Source organism: Panicum virgatum, chromosome 3N (assembly GCF_016808335.1).
Source record: "Panicum virgatum strain AP13 chromosome 3N, P.virgatum_v5, whole genome shotgun sequence".
In the NCBI taxonomy this organism is placed as follows: Eukaryota; Viridiplantae; Streptophyta; class Magnoliopsida; order Poales; family Poaceae; genus Panicum; species Panicum virgatum.
This window is the reverse complement of record NC_053147.1, coordinates 38185471-38209265: the sequence shown is the minus strand read 5'-3', so window position 1 is coordinate 38209265 and position 23795 is coordinate 38185471. Positions and strand designations below refer to the sequence as shown.

Below are 23795 nucleotides of genomic sequence, written 5' to 3'. Positions count from 1 at the left end.
TAGATTTAGTCTTATCTGAACTTGACTTCAACTTTTTCTTCGGGACCCCTCTGCCAGGCACAGTCATGGGATCCAGGACATCTCTGAACTCTTCACAATCAACCTCCGGCACTTGTGGCAGCACCGGTCCATACATCTTGCCTTCGTTCGCTCCTGCATTAGGCACGATCACAGTAGCTTCTTGTTCAAGTACACGTTTGGTCCGCTCATATGCTTTGGTTGAACGAGATGCTACGAAGGCTGCAGCAAGACTGAGATTGCGTAGCTCACGGAACCTTAGTAGGGTAGCGGAATAGTCATACATGGTGCTCTTCCTTGTCGTCGGAAATGCACGCTTCGCCCCCATAGTCCACCATTCCAAAACACAGCAGTTTGGAAGCTTGCTCTCGTCCCGGAGGCCCAATACAAAGAAGATGTGTGAGCAGGGGGTTCCAAGGGATTGCAACTTACGACAAGAACAGGAAATTCTCTTTAGATTGGCCTATCCAGTTAATTCACATTTCACATAGTACATGATGTCTCTATCTCTCCTTCCAACAATATACTCAATTGTATCATCGCCATCTAGAATCTCAATTAGAGAACATTTCTTGGCTGCTTCCACGCTGAACTGGACCTTCGCCTTAAAAACATTTGGTGTGAACCTTTCCTTTGCATTTATCTCAAGAATTGAAGCATCAGGTTCTGTGAATGGCGCAGATTGCAGTGCTTTAGCATCGTCATCCGCCTCATTTCTATGCACTTTTGTAAGGCAGGTCTCATAGTGTTGTACCATTTCTAATAGGGTCATTTTACCATCCAATTTCATCTGAAGCCTAGATTTCATGCTCTCACTCCGTTGGTTGCTCCTCAATCCTAAAAAGCAATGACCTACATGATATGCAGCACACCAGGTTTGCCTCACCTCATACATCTGATAAAGCCATGAGTCCTCTTTGACCTTATTGTCAGCCAGGAACACCTGCCATTTCCTCTCAATCTCTTCTATGGAGCAAAGGTCATGCAAAAAAACCCTGAGTGCACCCTTTAGTGTATCATTGTGAACATTGCGCACTAGGTTCAACTCAATATGTCATCCGCATAGCCTATGCAGTGAATTCGGCCACACCACACTGATTGCACTCTGCATAGCAAGGTCTTCATCAGTGATCACGGAATCAGGATGCTTCTGAGCATTAGCTTTGGTAAATATTTTCAGCAGCCACACATATGAATCAGTATTCTCATGAGAAATAATTCCACATCCGAAAAGAACTGTGTGGTAATGGTGATTCACCCCAACGAAAGACACAAGGGGCAGGTTGTACCGATTTGTTTTGTAGGTGCTATCAAATACAACGACATCACCAAATGCTGCATGATCAAGCATACATTGAGTATCACACCAAAACATTCCCAGCAAGTGTCCTTTCCCATCAGTCATATACTTGAAGAAGAACTCAGAATCTCTGTTTTGACGTTCCTTCAGGTGACTGATGATTGTTTGAGCATCACCATCAGCAATTATATCCTCCTTATAGAGATGGCAGAAATTATACAAGTCCCTTGATGTATAGCCAACCTTGTCATGCCCACCATACTGCATTTCCATAATTTCAAAAATCTGGTGTTTGCGGATCCCAGCAACCCCCAGCTCCACAATTTCAGCTTTCTGCGCATCGCTGATTTCTCGATGTGAACGCAGCAGGCAACTAAGGTCGGCTGGAGCCAGCGGATGGTTGTGCTCATCGATGAAATTCTTCACGTACCACTGCCCGGTGTTCCGGTCCAGTGCAATTACCAATTTTGCAGGGCATCCAACACGAGTTATATCTTGTGGCCTCCGCTTCTTAATCTCCTTCTTCACGTACTTCTCTTCACGGTAATCTTGACGACTGCAAACATACCTCCGAAGGGTCAGCTCAGTGTGTTCACTGTTCCACTCAACATAGCTTTTCCTCACACTAAATCCTTTACCAAGTGTGTATGTGTTATAAAACTGAAATCCTTCATCTTCTTTTGCGAATATCTTCCTAACAATTTCATTGTACTCCAGCAAAGACTCAAGATCCGCCATTTCCTCCTGCATCCATCAACAACATTAAACAAATTAATGATTGCAGTATACTGATTAATTCCAGTTATGCTGCATAAAAATTGAAATCAAAGATTGTAGTATAGAACCCAAAGATCAATGAGATGTATATAATTCACATATAGTTAGCCTAATACAAATTTCAGGGTGATTTAGATGAAGAGAAATAGGGAAAACTCAAAAAAGCCATAAGCAACTGGATACAGCAGAGCCAAGGGAACTAGATGCAGCAGAGCCAAAGGAAACATATCAATAGCTACTTGTTTGAACTGTAATATCAACCAGAACTAGTAAAAAGTAAAACTAGTAAACTTTGAGATGTATGTACAATGCAGACCAATTACATGAAGTGAACAATATTATTACAGCCATGTTAGCACTGTGAAGTTATACAAGTTAGACTGCAGAGAGGATAATGACAGACAAAATATATATTGTAGACCAATGTATATAAAATGTGCTAATGACATTATGTTGTTGTGATGCACAAATATGTAGGACACTAATCTGAAGAAGGGTTTCGATTGTAATCAAAAAGCCAACCAGATTGAGGCATATACATTAATGGAACAAACAGATGGAGGGTTACAATTCTTACACATGCAGGAGGTATAATTACTGTCACTCGAGAATGCAGAATACAAAAAAAAAATTTGCTACAATCATCGAATACCATCTTGATCAAGATATCATCTGATCATGAAACAAGGCACACAACAAGAGGAGGCGGCGTCCATGTACCTTTGGCTAGATGATCAAACACGGGGTAGTTGTCGGCTGACGAACCAGGCGCAAGCGGCAATGTAGTAGGGAACACAACCGGTAGCGTCCAAACCCTACCCGCGCGGAGTAGGGCAACGACCTTTAGCGGTGGGGGTGAGGGAAGGGCGGTCGACGCAAAGAGCGAAGGCGGGGCCGAGGGAAGGGTACAGCGGCGGCAACGACGTCGGCGGCAGTGCAGGGCGGCGGCGGCGGCGATCCGCCAGGGGAGACCGGGTGAGGGAGGACAGTTGCCCGGGGCGTGGGTTTGGTGCGAGGAGGGGGGCGTGGGGTTTGGGGTGGCGAATTACCATAGTACCCTTCCGCCCCTCAAATTAATTAAATTAATTATTTTTGGAGAGGCACCAAGAGGCACCACCAACCATTGTATCATCGACACTACCTATATATCTGCTCTGTTTTTCTCTAAATTTTTCTTGCAAATGGTACAAAATAATATGAGATCAGCATGCAAGTAAATGAAAATGGTAATTTTGTTTGACTATTATATGCTGTGCTGCACACCACAAGGAACTCCAGCCTGTTGGCTGCTATGCTGTGCTACTGGTTGGCTGCTATGTTGTTATTTTCATGGCCCTGCAGCATAGCTGCTAGCTGGTTGGCTGCTATATGGGCTAATGCAACTGTTGGACTAATTGTTTTTGTTAACTCTGAGGTAAACTAATCTATGCAATGCCTATAGGAGGGTCACGCAGATAAGGGTGATGCAATCACTAACTTGCGATCTGATACCGTACAAACCAACATGGTATGACACCACTACACACGCTTTATGCACATGCCTACAAAATTGTATTAATGTATGTACATATGCATCTAAGGTGTCTATGAAATGTATTTTTTCTCGTAGATACACTTCAAGAATTCGTCTCTACAAAGCCTAACACGGTCCATACAAAGACGCTCCTAACAAGCTTCATGAAACTGTATCTACATCGTTGTATAGATGAAATAAAGCGTGTCTAGGTCCAAATTTAGCGTACCTACAAGGGGTGCATTCTAGTAGACGTGTGGGCGTATGTGCCCTCGAGCTCAAGATGAGAATGGGCCGGGTCGACCCATTGGGTCGCTAACCAACTATAGTTGGCCATTGGGTCCGAGGCACGTGGGCCGGCCCGAAGCACAAGATTTCGGCCCAATACAAGGCCCGGCCCAGCATGAAGTTAAACGGGCCCGGGCCGGGCCGGCATGGGCGTCATCCTGTGCCTGGGCCGCATCTCAGGCACGTGGGCCGGCCCGGCCCGGCACGATTAGTCTCCGGCCCGACAGAGGCACACGGGCCGGCCCGAGCACGAAAGGCCCAAATAACATCTACACACCCCAGCCCATTTAATTCTCTCCAAACCCTAACCAGGCTAACCTCCACTACACGTCTCCACCTCTCCCTGCCCAACTCTCGGCCGCTCCGCAAGCGCCGCCGCCAGCCGGCTCTCCGAAAGCGCCGCCACCAGCCCGCCACTCCCTCCCCGGCGTCGTGGCGACATGGCCACTGGTCCCCCTTCCCTTCTAGCATGCGCGCGGCGCTGGTCCCCCTCTCCCCTCCGACCGAGCCATGGTGCGACAGCCGGCGCTGCCCCTCCGCCGCACCTCCGGCACGACACGGCCGCTGGTCGCCCCTCCTTTGGAGCCGCGCGGCGGAGAGCGCTCCGCTCCCTTCTCCCTCCCTGCTTCGGGCTCAGCGCGACCGGGCTTGGACAGATCTACGGCCGGGGTGCGGCGGTCGGGGTGCGGCCGGGCTTGCGCGGATCTACGGCCGGGGTGCGGCGGACGGCGGCGAGGCGCGACCGGGCGAGCACGGGGATCCGGAGGACGGCGGCGTGGCACGGCCGGACACGCGGAGGACGGCGGCGAGACGCGGCGGCGCCGGTGCCGGCCGCCGGGTGGAGGACGGCTCGGTCTGAGCCTCCTACGCGGGCACGAACGGGGCAACGGGCTGTCGGGCCAGCCCGGCACGGCTAACAGACCGTCGTGCCGTGCATGGGCCTTGGCTTCGGCACGTGGGCCGACCCAGCCCGGCATGATTGCTTAATCGGGCCTAATCGTGCCATGCCGAGTCGGGCCCGGGCCGTGCCGTGGCGGGCCGGCCCATTGGCCAACTATAAACCCAACCCACAATAGCAAGGCCGATAGGCCACCGGGTCGGCCTCAAATGAAAAATGGTCTATTTAGAGCCAAAATCTGTTGACCCGATGGGTAGATATGGTCGACCCGCGTGACACATTTAAGGATAATCATAAGGCTTGAGATATCTTTGTTCAGATGAATCATGTATCTTCTACCACATTTATATTTTTCAATTATGTCTGCTGCCTTGGATGTTGAATTATGTATGCTTATTTTTTGTACAGAAGTTTGTTTGTGCTTATTTATTAAAAGAAATGTTTATGGTACCTTGTCTGTATAGGAAATTGTTGTTGCTCAAATTTCTTTTCCATTAAACCTTTGTGGTCGATTGGGAATTCTTGAAAATTTTGTTGTTATCTCCTAAAGTTCTAGTCCCCAAGAGGTACTAGGTGCCCCTGTGATGAGGTATTTAATATTAGCCATATATTTGATTTGCTACGTCAGGTTATAACAAGAATGGATGTTGCTGGTTTTGCTTGTAACTTGCTTCTGATGCTTGAAATAATAGAGTCAAAGTCTGTTGAATTTACCTTTCAGTTCAAGTCATGGTTATGAATAATGATGCTTGAAATGATTGCATATGCATAGGTTTGATTGGGCCAACCCGTGATGATACACATTGGGCCATCAAGGCCATAGGCAACATATTGATTTGGGTCGACCCATGGCCTCAGAAATTGGCATTGAGACCATGAGGATCAGGTCCAAGGCCAGGGCCAGGTCCAAGGCCGGATCCGGGCCGACCCATTCTCATCCTGAACTCGAGCCAAACTCCTCCCTCCACTGGGAGGACCACGCATTTGAAGACAACCGCCACACTTGTGACCGATGCTAATCAAGCTTTCGCGCTGGGAAACCTGCCACCTTCAGGGGATCGGACCACTTCCCCTGCCACCTCGCCGCCCTCATCTGGGGAGCCCGTTCCGGGTCTCGGTGGTAAGGACTCAGTGGTCAACAACGCCAACCTAGACCGGCCGGCTCCTCCAGTTGGGGTTTGCGGGATTTGAGGATTACGACTTGTGTTGCAACCCAGCAGCGACCGAGAACCTGGTGTTCCCCTATGGTGTCGTGCGATACGGCCAATGAGGCGGTTGAGCCCATGGAGACGAGCAGGCCGAGCACACACTCAACTAATGCCACACCAACCCAGGGGCGCCTCGGTGCCTTCATTAGCGAATTTAGTGAACGCATCGTCACACCCCTGGTCGCTCAACCACCAAAATCGCATGCCTAGGCCCATGTGAGGACCGCTACTCATGCCAGCACGCGGATCGCAAAGAGCAAGCTAGCCAAAGTGCCTGTATCAAGACGGGGCGAGGTTCTCCTCGTGCGGTGGCTTGACCTTGCGGCGAACGCAACACACCCATGATAAAGAGGAGCTGCAGCAGCGTCTTCCGGGCGGCCTCACCCACAGCCATGCCGCAAAGATCCAAGGTCCGTTCTCCACTAGGAAGCCTCCTTCCAGCCGGAGCAGAGCCACTGATACTACCGCATAGGAGGTTCGCTACTCTGCAGTTTTCAAAGCGACAGGATTGCAGCATGGCGCCCGACACCTCGGTTCTTTATCCCACGAGTAATCATTTAGCTTGCAGCCTTGTACATTTTGCTCTCCTGTAATCCGTAGTGGTCTCGTGGGCAATCGTAGAGCATTGTACTAAAACTCTTTCTACTTAATAGTTAATACAAAGATTTACGGCTCTCCTACATATTCGAGAAAAAAATACCAAATCTTTCCATTATAGAGAGCTAAAGTAGTAGAAATTTTGGAGCTTTCCTGCATTTGTCGGCTCCCACCTCTCTTATATTATTTGCTTATGCTGGTGTTCGAGAAGAATTCAACAGACGAATGAGAAGATTGCATGAGATCCAAAGTTAATTACAAGGTTTACATGGAATGTTGCATTTGATAAAGTGAAAAGTGCCATTCACAAGTGACTTTACAGTTTACAGTGCCATAGTGTCCCTCTATTTATAAGGAGTGTGGTCCCAACAATCTCTCCCTTATCTACTAGATCCTAAGATCCTAAGTATATGCCTGGGGCATTGTAGTCTTTCTATTTATCGAGAGATCACATTATTACAGGTCTATGCATGCTTCCAAGCTCGAACGCCGCATCTGGGCTGACACGTAACTCCCGTGGGCCATCGTGTTGCGGCCCAGTTATTCTTTGCTTGTGTACCCATTGTGGCGTTTTTTTCTTTTTTATATTTAAAAAAAATTAAAATTTCAAAAATATGTGGCCGTTTCAGGAAATTGCGAAAATGAGCCACCGTCGCCCATGGGGTGGGCGACAGGCCCCTTGTGGCCCCCTGTCGCCCAGGCAACGGGCGACAGGGACCTTTCTGTAATTTTTTTTTATTTTTTCTTCGAACAGGTCCCTGTCAGGGGACGTGCAGGGGGCCGGTCACCCCCCCAACGGGCGACAGGGGGGCCTGTCGCCCCCCACCGGGCGACAGGGCAAGGCTGCCCTATTTAAACCTCCCCTCTCCTCTCACCCCTGTTCTATTCTCTAAAATTCCAGAAAAAATAGAAAAATAGAGAGGGGTGAGAAAAAGGAAAGTGGCGAAGCCCTGCCGAAGTGCGCATCTGTGATCTGCAGGTATTAACGTTTGACCTTTCATTGTGATTTTCTTATGAATCAGAGTAGAAGTAATATTTATATATTGAAATATTGGATCGTAATCTTAGAATAATAGTAACTATTGTTATTCTAGCATTTCACCATGGCTGCCTCCAATTTTGGAGGTTTTTTCTGGACCGAAGAGAAATCTACTATAATACTTGATATCGTTTAAGATCTTGTGCTTAGAAAGAAGTTGGATCCACTTGCGGATGGTACGATAGAGATGGTTATGGCCAAAGTATTAGGGTTTCAATTTGCACACTGTTTCATAGTATTACAACGCAAGATCTAAAGGGACACCTGCTAGAACGCCGTAAGGTATACATGTGTATATGTGAACTTGCGAATCATTCTAATGTTATTGGATTCTTAGAAAGTACTGCTAAGATATGGATGCGGCCAGAGGTGTATGAGATACACATTAAGGTAACTTTCATTCAGATCTAATATTTAAATGTATTTTTAATTCATATTTTTGAAACTATAATATTATTCTGTATTTATATGCAAGGATTTTCCTGAGGACACGGAGTTGATTAACAAATCAATACCCAACTTCCGTAAATTGGTATTAATCTTCGGTGGCCCTATGTCTCAAACTAGATGAAGGAGGTGCCGAAGATCATCAGGTAATACACTTTGTGTCCGCATGAACAGAGATCCGGAAGTTCATCAAGTCATACTGCACCACCTGCATCACAAACTTCTGTTAACCTGGACGACGACCAAGATGACTTCATACCACCCAAACCATGGCCTCCAAGACCTGATCAGCGAACCGAAGGTTCGTCCAGTCGTACTCGACCACCTGCAGCACCATCTTGTGTTACCTGGGATGACAATGATGATTTCATAACCCCCAAACCTTGGCCTCCAAGACCTGATCAGGGAACCAGAGGTTCGTCCAGTCGTAACGCACCACCTTCAGCACCATTTGTGTTAACTGGGATGACGACGATGATGATTTTATGCCCCAAAAACCTTGGCCTCCAAGATAGGATCAGAGAACCGGAGATTCGTCCAAGTCTTCAAACTCTCATGCAGCACCACCCTATGAGAACTCGGATGACGATGTAGATGATTTCATGACATGATCTATGATATGTGTTGTACTGAACATGGAAGTTTGCATTTGTTGTGTATAAATAAATGTTAGTTTACGGTTTCAATGTCTATAATTCGTACGTAATGGAAAATACGCGAGAGAACAGAGGCGTATGCATGAAAAGTTGTTAATAACAATGAGAAGACAACATCGTTGGTACCATAAGACATAAACGTTCGGCCACTATGTCATTACAAAGAAACATACGAGATACAAACATAAGTTATATCTAGCCACCCCGACGGTGTCGGACCTTCTTCGCCCTCTGCGGGGCATGGACATGGCCCCGCGAGTAGGTGTGACGATCCGGAGACCTCATTTTTCGCTGAGGATGCAAAGAAGGCTGCGCTGTCTGCTGCTGAGAGTAACCAAGTGGTGCTCCTCCTAGCTGTGAAGAGCCCAAGACATCGGGGTCACCTTGCTCCGCGGGTGAGAGGGAAGTGAAGTTGTCGAGATCTTCTAAGTTGAAGCCACCGCTATCTGGAACGAACGTGTCAGAGACGAACCCTGCGTAATATGTAAATGTGAACCAACATATGTTGCGTCTTAACTTTGTGAAAAAATTGAGAGCGTTATGTACCAGGTTGTGCTGAGGAAGAAGGTCTGACGCCCGCATCTGGATAGAATCCTACGCATAAAAAGTTTGCATGTCAGCGTACACTATTGTAGTTCATAGTAACATGTAGAAAATGACATATGAATCATAAGCTAACCTGGGTAGGCTGGTGTCGATGGTGGCGGTCCCATCCCTGGGTACGATCCCCCAACTGGCGTTGTCCCTCCAAATATTCTCATCCCCTACTGTGGGACGAAGTGGGATCCTTGTTGGCCCCAATGGCCAGTATGGCCGAAGGAAGAAGAGGGACCGAATCCTATTTGTGTCGATTAGTAAAAGTATAGCAAGAACTGATATTATTTAAATTCAGTATCCACGTTACCTGCAGTAGTGTTCCACTGGTGTCCCTGATCTGGCTGAGAGGTCGGCTCATGCGTCGTCGCCGGACACGGGAATGACGTCGAGGCCTGGGATGATCCTTGGCTCTCTTCATACTCCACACGGCTACCAAAATCGTGCAGTACTGTACGCAAGTGGTCACGGTGCCTGGACCATGCCTCTCTCTACTCAACCTGGGTCATAGGAGAACCGTGATCCACCCTCGTGAGGTAAGCGGAGCAGTCCGCCTCCATCATGTTGCAAAGTCGAAACTATATTCATTTTAGTAATGGAAAATTTACTTGCATACTGAATAATATTATGAATTTGAATCCATTCGCATACACTATGAAGAGACTCACCACGCCAGCTAGTGCTTCCACGTGGTGCTTGGTGTAGCCATCCCGAAGACTCGCCTGGTGTGGCTGCGGGTTCGTGTCAGGAAAGACCAAACGAGCCCGAGTCCGAGGCAAGTACCAGGTGAGGTAAGCCCTGAAAGAGCTATCTGTGTGTGGTCCTGTCGGCTCGACCACATTCTCATATGCATCGTCCCATTGCTCCAACCACGGCTGCATCGTGGTGAGCCAAACGGCTGAGCACGGCATGCCACTCCTCGACAACCTACAAACGTGGTAGACAAAAAATCATTAGATTCGATACGATTGAATAATACAAGTGCATTCATAATTACCTGTGGTTATGCCGTTCGACTCGGTCCAAAGCCGTGGCCACCGGAAACTCCTGTCGCTCTTCAAACTGTCTCATGACCCTGTGCGGGCAATGCGCCTCAACCGCGAGGTCGTAAACAAGGATGGCTGTAGTAAGCCACATGCCCGCATTCGCAGAGCAGGGTGGAGACAGGCCTAAAGGTGCACGTCTCGCCACCGACTCTGGGGTGTATGGCTTCCAGATAACGTCCTCTGTGTCAGCATATCCAGCTCCGACACGAACTCAGGATATGCGCGCCTAACCTAGGCATGCGCCCAAGATCTCTTCACATCGAAACATATGAAATTAATAACGAGCTTCATGTATCGAGTAACTAACCAAGACAGAAGTAGAGTTTCCGCGAATGTACCTGACGCCAGTTCCAGAGGGTACCCATCGCGGGCCAACCCTCCTCGTCGTCGTCGTACAAGATGTCATGGTATGGCTCCTGGCTCACAATAGGGCGACCAACCGCTATCCTCTCGTACGGCCAAAGCTGAAGCAGGAGTGGGCACCCCGAGAAAATAGCCTCACCATCGGTCTTGCTGCACCAGTCGCAGAGTCCACGATAGGTGGCCGCCAATACCGCCGAACCCCAGCTATAGGGCGGTAAGTCATCCTCTGCATCCGCAATCTCTCATGCGTACGGAATTAGGATCCTGTCGACGGAGTTTCCATGGGTGTTGTTGAACATGATGTAACCAAACAACCATAGCAGGTACGCCTCCAGCGATCTGGTCACACTATACTCGTCCGCCAACTGGGTAGGCTGCATGCACAAAAATGATATACGATTTAAACTCACAATGAAACATATGAATTTTAAAAACATAGTGTCAAGATGAATTGAAATATGTACTGTAAACTGTAGCAACCAGGTCTTCGAAGGACCTGCGGCTCGCGGGTGCGGGTTGATCGGTCCTGCTGCTGCCACGCGCTGTACCGGAGCAAAGCGCTCCTCCAGGTCATCCTTCCACGAAGCCGGCACCACACGCGGACCTACGGCATCACCGACGATAGGGAGACCCAGTAGGTAGGCCACGTCCTGCAGCGTCGGAGTCAGCTCCCCACATGGGAGGTGGAACGTGTGAGTCTCCGGCCTCCATCTATCCACTAGCGCCGTCATGAGGGATCGGTCAAGCTTCACAATCCCACCCTCCACAAGACGGCCCAGAGTCAGTAGACCGCACTCACGTAACCTGAAACAATGGAACAAACGAAGAAAAGTGAGTACGAATATTACAAATATTATAAAATAAACAATGGAACTAACATATAAAATTTAAATACATACCTTTCGACCCAATCTTGGTGTATAGAGATGACCTCTCCTGGTGGACGCGGTCGTAGCACTCCAAGGGCTCGGCACTGAACTGCTGCGGCGAAAGACCGGTGGCTCGCGTCGATAACAAGGTCTAGCAACGAGCCCATACCTGCATTAAAACATTCAAATAGGGTTACACAATTAGTACAAAGGTAAACATACGTATAGAAACACATTCAACAATATAACACCTTATATGTTTTGGATTGTGCCACCAAGCAACAGCACCGAACGACAGAATGAACTTACAATGACTTAAATCACGACACTGAGTGCCTTCCATGAGCAATTCTCGGCAATGGTGGTCTGAACGTAGGAGGTGCTCCATCTGTTGGATTTCCAGAAGGACCAGCGGCTGGATCAGGAACATAAGTCTTAACCTCCCGGTCCATAATAAAGGGTCCAACTATGCAATCCCGTATATTTCATGTCCCCAGGTGGATGTAGCTGCCTCCTCTGCACAAGCGGCAATGACGTGCGAACAGGGCAAATGCAATAACTTTGGCTTCATGTAGGTGCAGCGGGTAGTGCCATCTGCTCTAATTAAACTCTCTTGCACCACCATATCTCTACGGATGCCACGACTAGTTCTATCCTTGCATAGCACCTCAAATCTATGCTCCCTTGTACCCGTCAATATGACGCGGTGGTGTCTGGCCTTTGCTATCTTGTCTTGCATATATTGTGCCACTCTTGTGCAAAACTGAATTTGGGGGTTTCTCATGTTTATGGTTGCAGCCATGTATCGCTCTCTGAAATACTTCATGCATCCATACATGATGAACTCAACAATTCCCACGAGAGGAAAACCACGACAACATCGCATCACCATATTGAAACACTCTGCGTGGTTTGTTGTCTGGATACCATACCGCATTCCGTTTGTATCATAAAGGAATGACCATTTCTCCTTCGGTGCACCTCGAATCCAGTGCGAAAATGGCTTCTCCAAAGAAGCCCTTACATCTGCTGACTGGCTACTGCTGGTTCCTACTGCCCTTGCCTTCACTTGCTCCGCAGTTAACTGATCAAGCATCTGCCACAAAGCATTAAATTTTCTCTGTTGATTCTGAGTGCACAACCTCTTGAACAAGTCCTTTAGTTCCTCGTTCTTGAAGTGGTCAAAGAAGTTTAAACAAGAATTGCAGAGGCCACCCATGCTCTAGAGCTGCTTGTATGTACTTCTGCTAGTCATCAGTGCTGTGTATCATCATCAATTCCCATAAATCACCTTCTACCTCCCAATTCACAAGAGCATGGACGGTCATCACATGTGTCTCCGGATCAACACGGAACCCACGCTGCAGCCACTTATATATAGAACCAAAACTCTTCTCTAGAGGTTTATCTATGGCGCTAGATGTGCACTTAAAGGCATAAAGGTCTACTCCATTTGGTCCATACAAAATATTACAGTTACCAAAAAACACTTGAAACTGCATCTTGTTCGACATATCTGTACATCACCAAATACTTATCGAGTCATACTCTTTACTTCACTACATTATTTTTCACTACATTATTCAATCATCCATACAAACTAAGTACGAATTTTAACTACAACATATAAGTATTCATAACTACGTGATAACACTCAAATTCTATACTGCATATCCGAAATTCTAGTCTAAATCATAACTAATTTATAAACACGTCTCTAATAGTACTGTAGTTGTAATAATAAATGCGTAATCTTAATTTCCTAAACTAATTTACTACTACATAAGTAAGATATCCTTAAACTCCTACTTAAATGGTTCTACTATAGCAATGGAAAAATATATAAGTTAAATATAATTACCTGCAAATCACAAGTGCGCAATCCGGCAGGGCTTCGCCGCTTCCCTTCTCCTCACCCCTCTCTTTTTTTCTAGATTTTTTGTGGAACTTTTGGGCACAAATGAGGAGGGAATGAGGGGGGAGGCCTTATATAGAGTGGGGGACCCTGTCACCCGAGGGGAGGGCGACAGGCCCCCTGTCGCCCGTTGGGGGGGGCGACTGGCCCCCTGCCGTCGAGTCCCCGCGCTGCGCTGTCCAGGGATCTGTTTGTAAAAAAAAATTTACCAAAAGGACCTGTCACCCCCTGCCTGGACGACAGGAGTCCTATCGCTCACCCCATGGGCGACAGGGGCCCATTTTCGCAATTTCCTGAAACGGCCACATATTTTTGAAATTTTGATTTTTTTTTTTAAATATAAAAAAGAAAAAAAACGGCATTGTGAAGGCACTCGATCTTGGACCATCGGGCCTCAGACCTTCGCAATTAAGCCTCCGCCATTATCATTAAAAAGAAAAGCCTCCGCCATTCATAACTTCTCTTGAGCCTGCAATTGATGGGTCGGGTTGGGGATCGTTCCTAACAATAGCCCCTCACGGGAGAATGCTTAAGGTATGCCGCGCGTATTTTCGATCCAACCTTTGGAAGAAGTTAGCTTACACACCTTGCAATATTTGTGATCTGTACTGTAGCAGATGAATGCCTAGATGAGTTGCGTGAGCAACCCAACCATAAATAAATACATCATCCCCCAAGCTAATGATACATAAATATCTGACCCTCCAAATTGTTGAATTACCCTGTTGGAAGCATTGAAGTTCATAGATTGTTGGAGTAGTTGTAGGAAAGTGTTGAAGCATGTATCGAGCGTGGAATAATCTAGATGATGTGGGAGAACAAGCCATAAATAAATATCTGCCCCTGTAAAATATTAGATTAGTTTAATCTAAATGTTGATATAAGCTTCACGGATTGTTGAATCCAAGTAAAAAGTAATGTTGAATGACGTCGACACGGGAAATTAGTAAACTGTGATGGTTAGAGCTAGATGGGCTTAGTAAACTGCAATTAGGCCTCAGACATGGCTTAACTATCACGTGGAAGATGATGGATAGGGTCCTCAACAATTGTCGGCCCATGAAACTACGCCCTGCCAAGATTCAGGCCAGCACAACCGCAAAAGGGGCCGAAATAAAACTCGAAATGGGCATTCTAGTACATGGGCTTGTATAGTATTCATGGGGGCAGCTGATTGAGAAATTGAAATCACCCTTCCGCTAACTGCTGCATGAAAGTGATAGCATTGGTTAGGAATTTCGCTAAACAAAAAACTAGTACATGACAAAACGTGATACTGTGTTCTAGAATACGTTTATTTTTTAAAAAAATCAAGAATACGTTTTTAGAAATGCAATAGCAACTAAACCGGTGAAACCGTGTTGACGGACAAGGTTTGATGATTTCAGTACGATCTTTTTGGTTTAGTCTAGTCTACGAGCGAGTAAAACCAAGATACCGTTCTAGTGCTCCAAGATGAGCATGGAAGATTTATATTGAGATTTGAGAGATCTCGGGTTAGTAGGTGAGAAAAGTCACACCTCCGGTCTGTTTCAGACGTCAACGTCGCTGTGAAGCCTGGCTTGCCCAAGGTGGCTATCCCCGTCGTTCCCAATCATGGCGGGCGATGGGCCGGCCGCCAACATCACAGCCGCCGCGTGTTTCAACTTACTTGTAAAAACATTTTATTCAAATTTACATATTCGGAGAGAATATCACTGACCACACTTCTCTACAGGCATCCCATCCGTCCTCTTCCTCCAGCAGCTCAAGGTATGCACAGGAAATCACATCTTGAACCACGGAATTCACCGTGACAGGTTTCTTCTTTTGCTCGGTACTCATCCACCTAATCTTCTAGAAGCTTGTGCTTTATCACGTAAGATAAGGTCTATCCACACTAAAACTTGTGTGTACACACTGAGGGGAGTGTTTGGATTCAAATGTTAATATCCTAAAGTGCTAAAATTTAGCACTATTATGTACAAACGGGATGGCTAATGGGTAAGCTAAATTTTAGTCAAGATTTAAAATCTTTAGCAAAAATATAAGTGCTAATAGGTGCTAAAATTTAGCACTCAATTTTAGTTTATTCAAATAGACCTTTATATGGTATATGTTAGAGAAGATGTCATAGAAAAATGGCACATACTCCTTTCGTCTTAAACTATTATCCATTTTCGCTTTTAGATATATAAATTTTGCAATATAACAAAAATATATATTATGTTTATATGTATTCTAAAAATTATGTATCTAGAAAAACTAAAACAGCTAATAATTTAGAACAGAGAGTACATCATAAAAAGCATGAACTACCACCAAGTTGTATATTTGTATACATGCATCATGTCGTTCCCCAAACGGGAACGGAAACACGGGACGGTCCCCAATGCAAGCGTTGTTCGGCATTGTCGCGGGCGGTTTCGCGGATGCTTCGCTAGCTCTTCCCAGCCTGCTTTAATTCCCATCGCACTCTTGTCGTTTCCATGGCGGGCAGGAGGAGGACCCAACTTTTTGCAGCCGAGCCCGAGACGATGTCCACCCGAGATGACAGCTTGCGCTCGCTCGGACTTTGCGGCCTGGAAACCAACGGGGGCTCGTGTCGCGAACGACCTCTCCCGCCGACCGACCTGCAGGCGGGGATTCCTATTTATCGCTCGCGTGAGCCGGTCTGCCGGTGCGCACCCGTTGCAGGAGTACCAAAAACAGACAACCGCAGCTCACATGCCTTGAATTACGTACAACATATACTTTTAAATAAAAATCTATATCTCACAGACTAAGGCCATCTCCAACACATAGTGTTCATAAATGGTGTTAAAGAAAAAAGAGTGTAAAAAACTACTTATAGACTTTACTTCCTCAATGTATAGTTTCTTTGATAAATGAAGAAAATAAATTACATCCAATCCTCTCACTTCTCTTTTCTTGCTTCATCCTATCACTCTTCACAATTTCTTGGTTCTTGTGTAGACATGGTGACTTGTATGAGAAACTATGTCTATCTTTTTTCTCAGTAACTCTCTTGTCATGCCACCAAATTGCTTATATGGCACCCTTATTAATTCTATGGACACCATCCTACTAGGAGGGTTGGGACTGGTCTAATTATCGAAATTAAGTTCCGATTGCAGCATTGCGTTTCTGTCAATGAGATCTTCAAAATTATACCATGTCTGATTATGTTTAGATGATATTATTACAGAAACATTTTAATTTATGTTACATAGCCAGAACCTTTAAAAAAGTTTAAAAGAAAAGTTTAAAAGCTTCTAAACTGTATTAAATGTTCTATCATTCAAACACTTCTTATCTTGTTCCGTAAAAATTATAAAGAAAAAGGTTCACTTTATTCTAAACTACCAAAAACAAATTTTGACAATCTCAAATTTAGGAAAATATTCCACAAAACATTTTTTTTATCACATTGTGTCGGGTATAAATATTACGGATACCTAAAGGAAAGAGGTTAGCAGATGATGAGCCTGTTAGGGCCAAAAGACAATTGCCCCCAACCGTCCGATCCGACCTTCAAGGAAGGACTCCACCTTGCCTGACCCAGCGGGACGAGGCTGCCTCGCCCGGCCGACAAGAGGACGAGGGAGACGGGCCCACCATGACCCGTGTCATGCGGGGACCGACAAGCGGCATGGGCAGACAAGTGACGAGACGTGCTCTGACGCAACAAGCAGTGAAGCGCCCCTCCCCATCGTGACCTACAATGGAATAGGCCATAGGGCAGCCCGAACCTATCTAAATTTGTGTCTTCTATCCACGCGTTTACCTTCAAGTTCCAAATATGACGATCTATCCCCCAAACAATTTCCTACCTTAGGGTATCCATAGGTAGGTTGGCAGTAAAAACCTGACAGGAGAGGCCTCCTCTGCCCTGCTGTGCGATCTCCACAATCCTCCAAATCTAGATCAAGTTTCGTGGGTGACAGCGAGGGACCGGCGGTCAGTGGCCTACGACGCAGCACCACGGGGCCGTCGAGGTCCGGCGGCTTGTGGCCTGCGGCGTGGCATCTCAGGGCCACAAAGGTTCGGTGGCAGTGGTCCTCCTCCTGCGCATCGCCGATGATGCTCCTCTATTTCGTCACCACGCCTGCGACGGCGACAGCTCATGCCTGTGAAAATGGTGGTGGTGGCCCGCGGATCCACGAGGCAGTAACCATCCTATACTAGACTGAGCTGTAGGTGGAGGATGCCTTTCGTCTTCGGTGACCGCTGTCGTGGTGGGGCTTGCCTCCGATTGCCGGGATCTAATGGGCGCCCTATGGGCATGCTAGTGGAGCTGCCAAGGATCGTCAGTCGTGCTGCATTGCTTCCTGATGTGCAGATTCTCAGGCGAAAGCCTAGCTTGGTCCTCGACCGCTGGTAATGATGGAGCCATGAGCAATCTTTTCTTTCTTGAAGGTGTTACCGTGAGGACCCTCAACCCACAGGGACAGATCCAAGTGAAAATCATAGAACCAATGCACTGGTTCAGGCGGCGACAACATCTTGATGTTGCTCACCTCTTGAGATGTCTTCTTGGAGCCCTTGATGGAGACATCTTGGTCAGCTTGGAGCAATGTTGGCGAATGTTTTCTTTGCATAGTAGAGATCGAATCGGCGCGATTTCTAGATGACAGCGTTATCGGGAGGCGACCATCGGTGATCCTTACATCGAGAGTTTCTAAGAAGACAGTTGATGTGTGGTTCTTGTTACTGCATGACCAAAATAAGGTTGAAGGAAGGATGTAGAAGAAGTTAAAAAGCTTAGTCTTTCATGCTTTCATTCTTATTTCCTTCTTTTTTATCTTTTGTGTTTCTCGATTGGAGGTTTGGAGTCTAAGTACTTATGTATGCTTCAGGCTTTGTGGCTAGATGTGTTACTTTGTGGCCGTAGATATTCATTTATGAATGTTCAAGATCAGTTTTTTCCTTTAATCTAAAAAAACCTCAACATTGACGCCATACTCACACCTTAAGTGCATCTCCAAAAGCTTTTGTATCTCAGATCCATTCGCAAAAAAAAGGGAAAACTCTAGTAGAAAACGCATCCAACAGCCTCAGCATCATCCTCGCGTAGCTATCCCACTCGGCATCCCTGGGTTCTCGCTCGACAAAAACTCCGAGCCGCTTTGCCCCGCCATCCTACCCTCCTGCGCTCTTGCCCCAGCCTTCCCACCCACCCATGCTCCCTCCCCTACCTTCCCGCTCTCCCACGCATTGCCATTGCTGGATCCGGCCTTGCCCGCCCCAGATCCAGCGACCGGAGGACGCCCAACCTAGCTCCCACACTGCAGCCCCAGCACGACGCGGGCGCGAGGACCTCCAGTGCTTGCCTCTACTAGGCCGTGTCTTTGCCAACGGTGCTCGCCTCCTCCCGGTCCAGCCGGCGCTCGCCTCCGCCGCCTCGAGTACGATCTGGAGCTCCTATGGGGAGAGCGCAACGAGCAGGGCCTCGCTGGCGGCGGCGGGGGTGGCAGTGGCTGGGATGGGGATAGGGGCGGCAGGCGGCGGGAAGGGGTGGCGGATGAGGAGCAGCATGGATGGGCGGCGGGGACATGAAAAGAAAGTCTGATGGCTAGTTTGTTGGATAGGATAGACACATGGAGAGTGAAAGCTAGCTAAATGGATAACTAAATGACAATATAAAGAGTGTGATTTATCTAGTCTTTTGAAGATGTCTAATCCAATCAGGGAGTAGGTGTGTATTCACATGGTTTAGGACCTCTTTACAAACACACTTAAATTATGGTTGTTTTGCGTGCGTATATTAGCTCCCAAATGTATGTACCACTTCATAAAGAAAAGTGTATGGAACCCATGCTTTTCCTGTCATGTAGTAAAATATAAATACCCTTTGCATCTAGGGATGCAAGTTAGATAATTTTTGCGTCATTAGATTCACAAAAAAATTGATAAGATGAACTAGAATGGATTTACTTTCAAAAAAATAGAATGACATTATACGTAAATAATTTGGAAGAAGAAATAAACTAGAGTTGCATATTATCGTAATTAGTTAGCTGATCCACCATTTGTTACCCAATTGTTTTCTTATTTGCATCGAATATTCCCAACCTGCTAGCTAACAGTAAGTCCGAAGCCTACTACTAGAATGCTGCCATTCAGTAGAACATAATCACATCGTACGCGGAGTAAAAGCGGATGGACGGGACGGGCAAGTCCCAAACGGATCCAAAACTCTTGATTCCCCAGGATCTAACCCGCAATTTGGCGCCCCCCTAAGCAATATTTTTCTCCAGCGACGACGTGGACACGCGCCCGCAGCGGCCGCCGGCGCCAAGCCTCCAAGCCCCATCCTATCCACCCGACCCTCTCGCCGCAGGCGCAATCCCGCATCACCGGGGTGACGTCGCGTCGGGGACGTCACCGGCGTGTCGTCGTCTCCCCCGCGCCCCACCTCCCCTTCCCTCTCATTTCCGCGATGCTTCCCCCCTCGCCGAGCTCCCTGCTGGCGCCGCACATGCCCACCTGAAAAAGGAAGCCTTCAATTTCTTTTGCCGGCCCCACAGCGTAGAAAGGCACGGCCCGCCCCTCGCCCTCGCCCTCGCTCGTGGCCGCGTGGACGCAGATGGCCACCGGTCCCACCTCGCAGAGGGTGGGCTCGGCACAGGTCCAGTGAACCGTCGACCACGCAGACGGGGAGCCCAGACCTCGTGCCCACCGTGGCGTTCACACCGGGACGGGCCCGTAGGCCGCGCGGGGGTCGGCCCCACCTGCCGGAGGCACGTGCCGCGCTGGACCTCGCTTACCCACGCTGCCATGCACGCGCGCGGCGCAGGGGTTTGGCACCCGGCGCCCGATCGCGTCGCGGGCCCTCCTCTGCCGCGCCTCGGGAACTAAGCCAGCCATCCCGTCGGGGACGCGGGCCCGGATGTCAGTGGACGAGACTGCGGGAGGCTTAACTGGACCGTGCCCACACGGACGGACCTGGCGCTGCAGGTAAACGCCAACGCGATTGGCCCTTGGCTCCCTCTCCCACGCGCTGCAAGAGGCGCCCCCCAATCCATTCCAGGTGCCGCCCCACCCCCATCATCCGCAGGCATAAATACCCCCAGCCGCCTCGCTCGGCTTCTTCCTTGCTGCTTGTTGGTGTTGCTGCCGGAGGAGTGAACTGAAAGGAGGAAGGAGATCAGGAGAGGAGAGTGTGTGGGAGTGCGAGACCGAGCCGTGTCATCTTCCCTTGTTATGGTGGCCATGGCGGCAGCGGCGGCGCCGTACGCGCAGGTGATGGAGGACATGCGCAGGGGGCGGGACCTCGCCACGCAGCTGCAGGCGCTGCTGCGGGACTCGCCCGAGGCCGGCCGCCTCGTCGACCGGATCCTCCACGCCATGTCCCGCACCATCGAGACGGCCAGGGCGGCCGCCGCGGCGGAGGAGGGCTCCGAGGGGCAGAGCGAGGTCACCTGCTCCGGCAGCGGCGCCGGCAAGAGGAAGGCCGCCGGAGGAGGCGGGGACAAGAGGGCCGCCTGCCGGAGGAGGTGAGGAGGCTTGCTTGCACTTCTTCAATCTTGATTACCATCTTCCTTCAGTTCAATTACGACTGTGTTTAGTTAATGAAATTTTTTAGATTTAGATAGAGTAGCACTTTCGGTGTTATTTGATAATTAGTATCTAATTATGAATTAATTAGATTTAAAAGATTTATCTCGTCATTTTTAGTTGAACCGTATAGGTAGTTATTTTTGCATTTAGCACTTCATGTATATGTCCGAAGATTTGATGGGACGGGTATGATAGGAAAATTTTTGGAAACTAAACAGGATCTACATATGGTTAATCTAATCCAACTTGTTTATAATTTATGTTAACAAACACAAATTGGTATTTTTTTATTGAAATGTGCGTTCCATTAAAAATCTGTCCTGTGCGTGCAGAGCCCACAATTCATCCACTGTTACGGTGACCATCAAGGATATTGAGGATGGGCACGCCTGGCGCAAGTACGGGCAGAAGGAGATACAAAACTCCAAGCACCCAAAGTACGTTCCTGCCCTCCAATTATTATACAGGAGTATATAATTATTAGTTGTATGCAAAATACAAGTGGTCCTAGCGTGACGGATTAACTGGTCACAAAAAAGTCGCTGATGATGATGCGTTGGTGCTCGGCACAGGGCCTACTTCCGGTGCACGCACAAGTACGACCAGCAGTGCGCGGCGCAGCGGCAGGTGCAGCGCTGCGACGACGACCCGGATGCCTTCAGGGTCACCTACATCGGCGTGCACACCTGCCGGGACCCCGCCGCCATCGCGCCGGTCGTGCTCCACTCGTCCGACGAGCTCCACGCCGGCTCCCGCCTCATCAGCTTCGCGCCCAACGCCAGCGCCACCACGGCCAGCACCACCACCACCGGGAACACCAGCCAGCAGGGCGACCACAAGGGCGCCGCGCTGCTGGCGGGGCTGCGGCCCCTGAAGCAGGAGGCCGGCGCCGGCGCCGGCGCCGGCGAGCAGGAGGAGGTGCTGAGCAGCCTGACCCCCGCGGGGAGCTCGGCGGCCGCGGAGGCGGCGCGGAACGCCGTCGCGACGCCCGGGCCGGACCAGGGGGACGTGACCTCCGGCCTGCAGCACTGCTACGGCGGTGGCTTCGCAGTCGCAGACATGGCGCACCTCGACGATGGAACGTTCGACCTCGACGACCTTGTTGGGTTCGGATTCGATCAGGGACAAGATGAATTCTGACAGAGGGAGCGAGCTGTGATCGGAGAAGATGATGGACCGGATCCGATCGGCCTGTATTATATGGAAATAATGGCTGCGCGGATCGTGTTTATTTAATTAGCTGCAATGCCTAGTTTAGTCTGTACATGGTATCTACATTCTAATGTTAAGAATTAGCTGCTGTTTTGCTTGCTGCAGGTCGTGTAGATTATGTTAGTAATTAGGTACTAGGAGCACAGGGCTTGCATTGGCCTTGTCTGAGAATCAGCGAAATGTGTTGCTACAAGTTTTTTTTGGCTTCAGCTGTCAGCGTCACTTCAGCAAATGTGTGTGTGTAAACGCGCCACAAGATCGAGTCATGTTCTTCCACTTAGCAAACAAATAGTAAGGGGCCGTTTAGTTCTTTTTTGGTGTCACGTCAACGATTTGACCAGATATCGGGAGGGTTTTTCGGACACTAATTAAAAAACTAATTTCAGAACTTACTTGGAAACCGGAAACCGCGAGACGAATCTTTTGAGACCTTTAACCGCATCATTAGCACATGTAGGTTACTGTAGTATTTATGGCTAATCATGCACTAATTAGGCTCAAAAGATTCGTCTCGTCGTGTACATCCAAATTGTGTAATTAGTTTTGTTATTTAATTACATTTAGTGCTTCATACATGTGTCTAAAGGAAAAATCACAAATTTTGAGGTGAAAAATTTTTGGAACTAAACGCGCACTGAGCTCTAATCTTTCTTCAGAACAGAATCAGATGCCCTTGGCTTAGCTCTTGGCACATCAGCACGCTACCATCGTCGATAGGACAGGACAGGACGTATCGTCTGCCTGCACTTCGGAAAACTGATAGGCATCAGTAGTGTATAAAGGCCTATACCGGTCTTATGGTGGGTCCCGCGTACTACTAAGGTCAGCATCCTGGGCATCACTAGCGTATAAGGCCGGCATCGACCTCATCCTGGCACCCATCTCGAATGAGGTCTCCCTCTCTTATGTATAAGATCTCATATGGGTCTTAAAGGTGGGATCCACATCTATATTAAAAGAAGGAAAAAAAAATCATATCCATTCTTCTTCCCCATCGCATCTTCATGTGGCCGGCTCCTTTCTACCTCTGCGTAGCAGCAGATTGGAGCTCCCCTTCCCCGGCGCTCGTGTCTCCATCCCATCTCATCGCGCCCATGCACCACGCCTCGTCGCCGGCGGCCGGCTAAGCATCCAGTCGCACCTCCAGGTCAAGCCTCCAGGCTCCCTTCCAAGCTCCATTTTGGTCGCGAAAAGCCAGGCCCCAGAATAGTGTCCGCGCCGGTCAGGTTGGATCTCTAGCAATGGAGCGGCGCAGGGCATCGGCGTAGCTCCGGTGGCTTGGCCGGCATGGCGTGGATCGAAGCAGGGCACCAGCCGACGGGGCCCGCAGGTCTTGCTCGTCGTTCTCGCGCGCCATTTCTTTCCTCTCCCTTCTCTCTCTCATTTTTTTATTCTTTAAGATCGGGTCACAAGCTTGAGACTGGTCCTCAAGTTTTTTGTCTTAAGACCTTCTCCTAAAAATCGGCTCTCTTATGTATGAGGTCCATCTCAAGGGCCTTAAAACCCTCTTGTT

At 48.4% G+C, this 23795-nt stretch overlaps 3 protein-coding genes across 3 annotated transcripts; 1 reads left to right on the top strand and 2 right to left on the bottom strand.

Moving 5' to 3' along the window:
* Positions 1-481: 481 nt before the first annotated feature.
* LOC120667797 (protein FAR1-RELATED SEQUENCE 5-like) lies at positions 482-9492 on the bottom strand. The gene is made up of 5 exons (XM_039947793.1): positions 9421-9492; positions 9288-9335; positions 8961-9214; positions 1109-2062; positions 482-1024 (listed from the first exon to the last, which is right to left on the bottom strand). The coding sequence occupies exons 1-5, from the start codon at positions 9452-9454 to the stop codon at positions 482-484; spliced, it is 1833 nt and encodes a 610-aa protein (XP_039803727.1). The 5' UTR covers positions 9455-9492.
* Positions 9493-10178: 686 nt separating this feature from the next.
* On the bottom strand, positions 10179-20377 carry LOC120667796. Its single transcript, XM_039947792.1, has 5 exons — positions 20278-20377; positions 11644-11782; positions 11209-11548; positions 10720-10845; positions 10179-10262 (listed from the first exon to the last, which is right to left on the bottom strand). The coding sequence occupies exons 1-5, from the start codon at positions 20375-20377 to the stop codon at positions 10179-10181; spliced, it is 789 nt and encodes a 262-aa protein (XP_039803726.1).
* Positions 20378-20594: 217 nt separating this feature from the next.
* On the top strand, positions 20595-22514 carry LOC120665907 (probable WRKY transcription factor 54). Its single transcript, XM_039945628.1, has 3 exons — positions 20595-21006; positions 21403-21507; positions 21643-22514. The coding sequence occupies exons 1-3, from the start codon at positions 20714-20716 to the stop codon at positions 22208-22210; spliced, it is 966 nt and encodes a 321-aa protein (XP_039801562.1). The 5' UTR covers positions 20595-20713; the 3' UTR covers positions 22211-22514.
* Positions 22515-23795: the final 1281 nt, after the last annotated feature.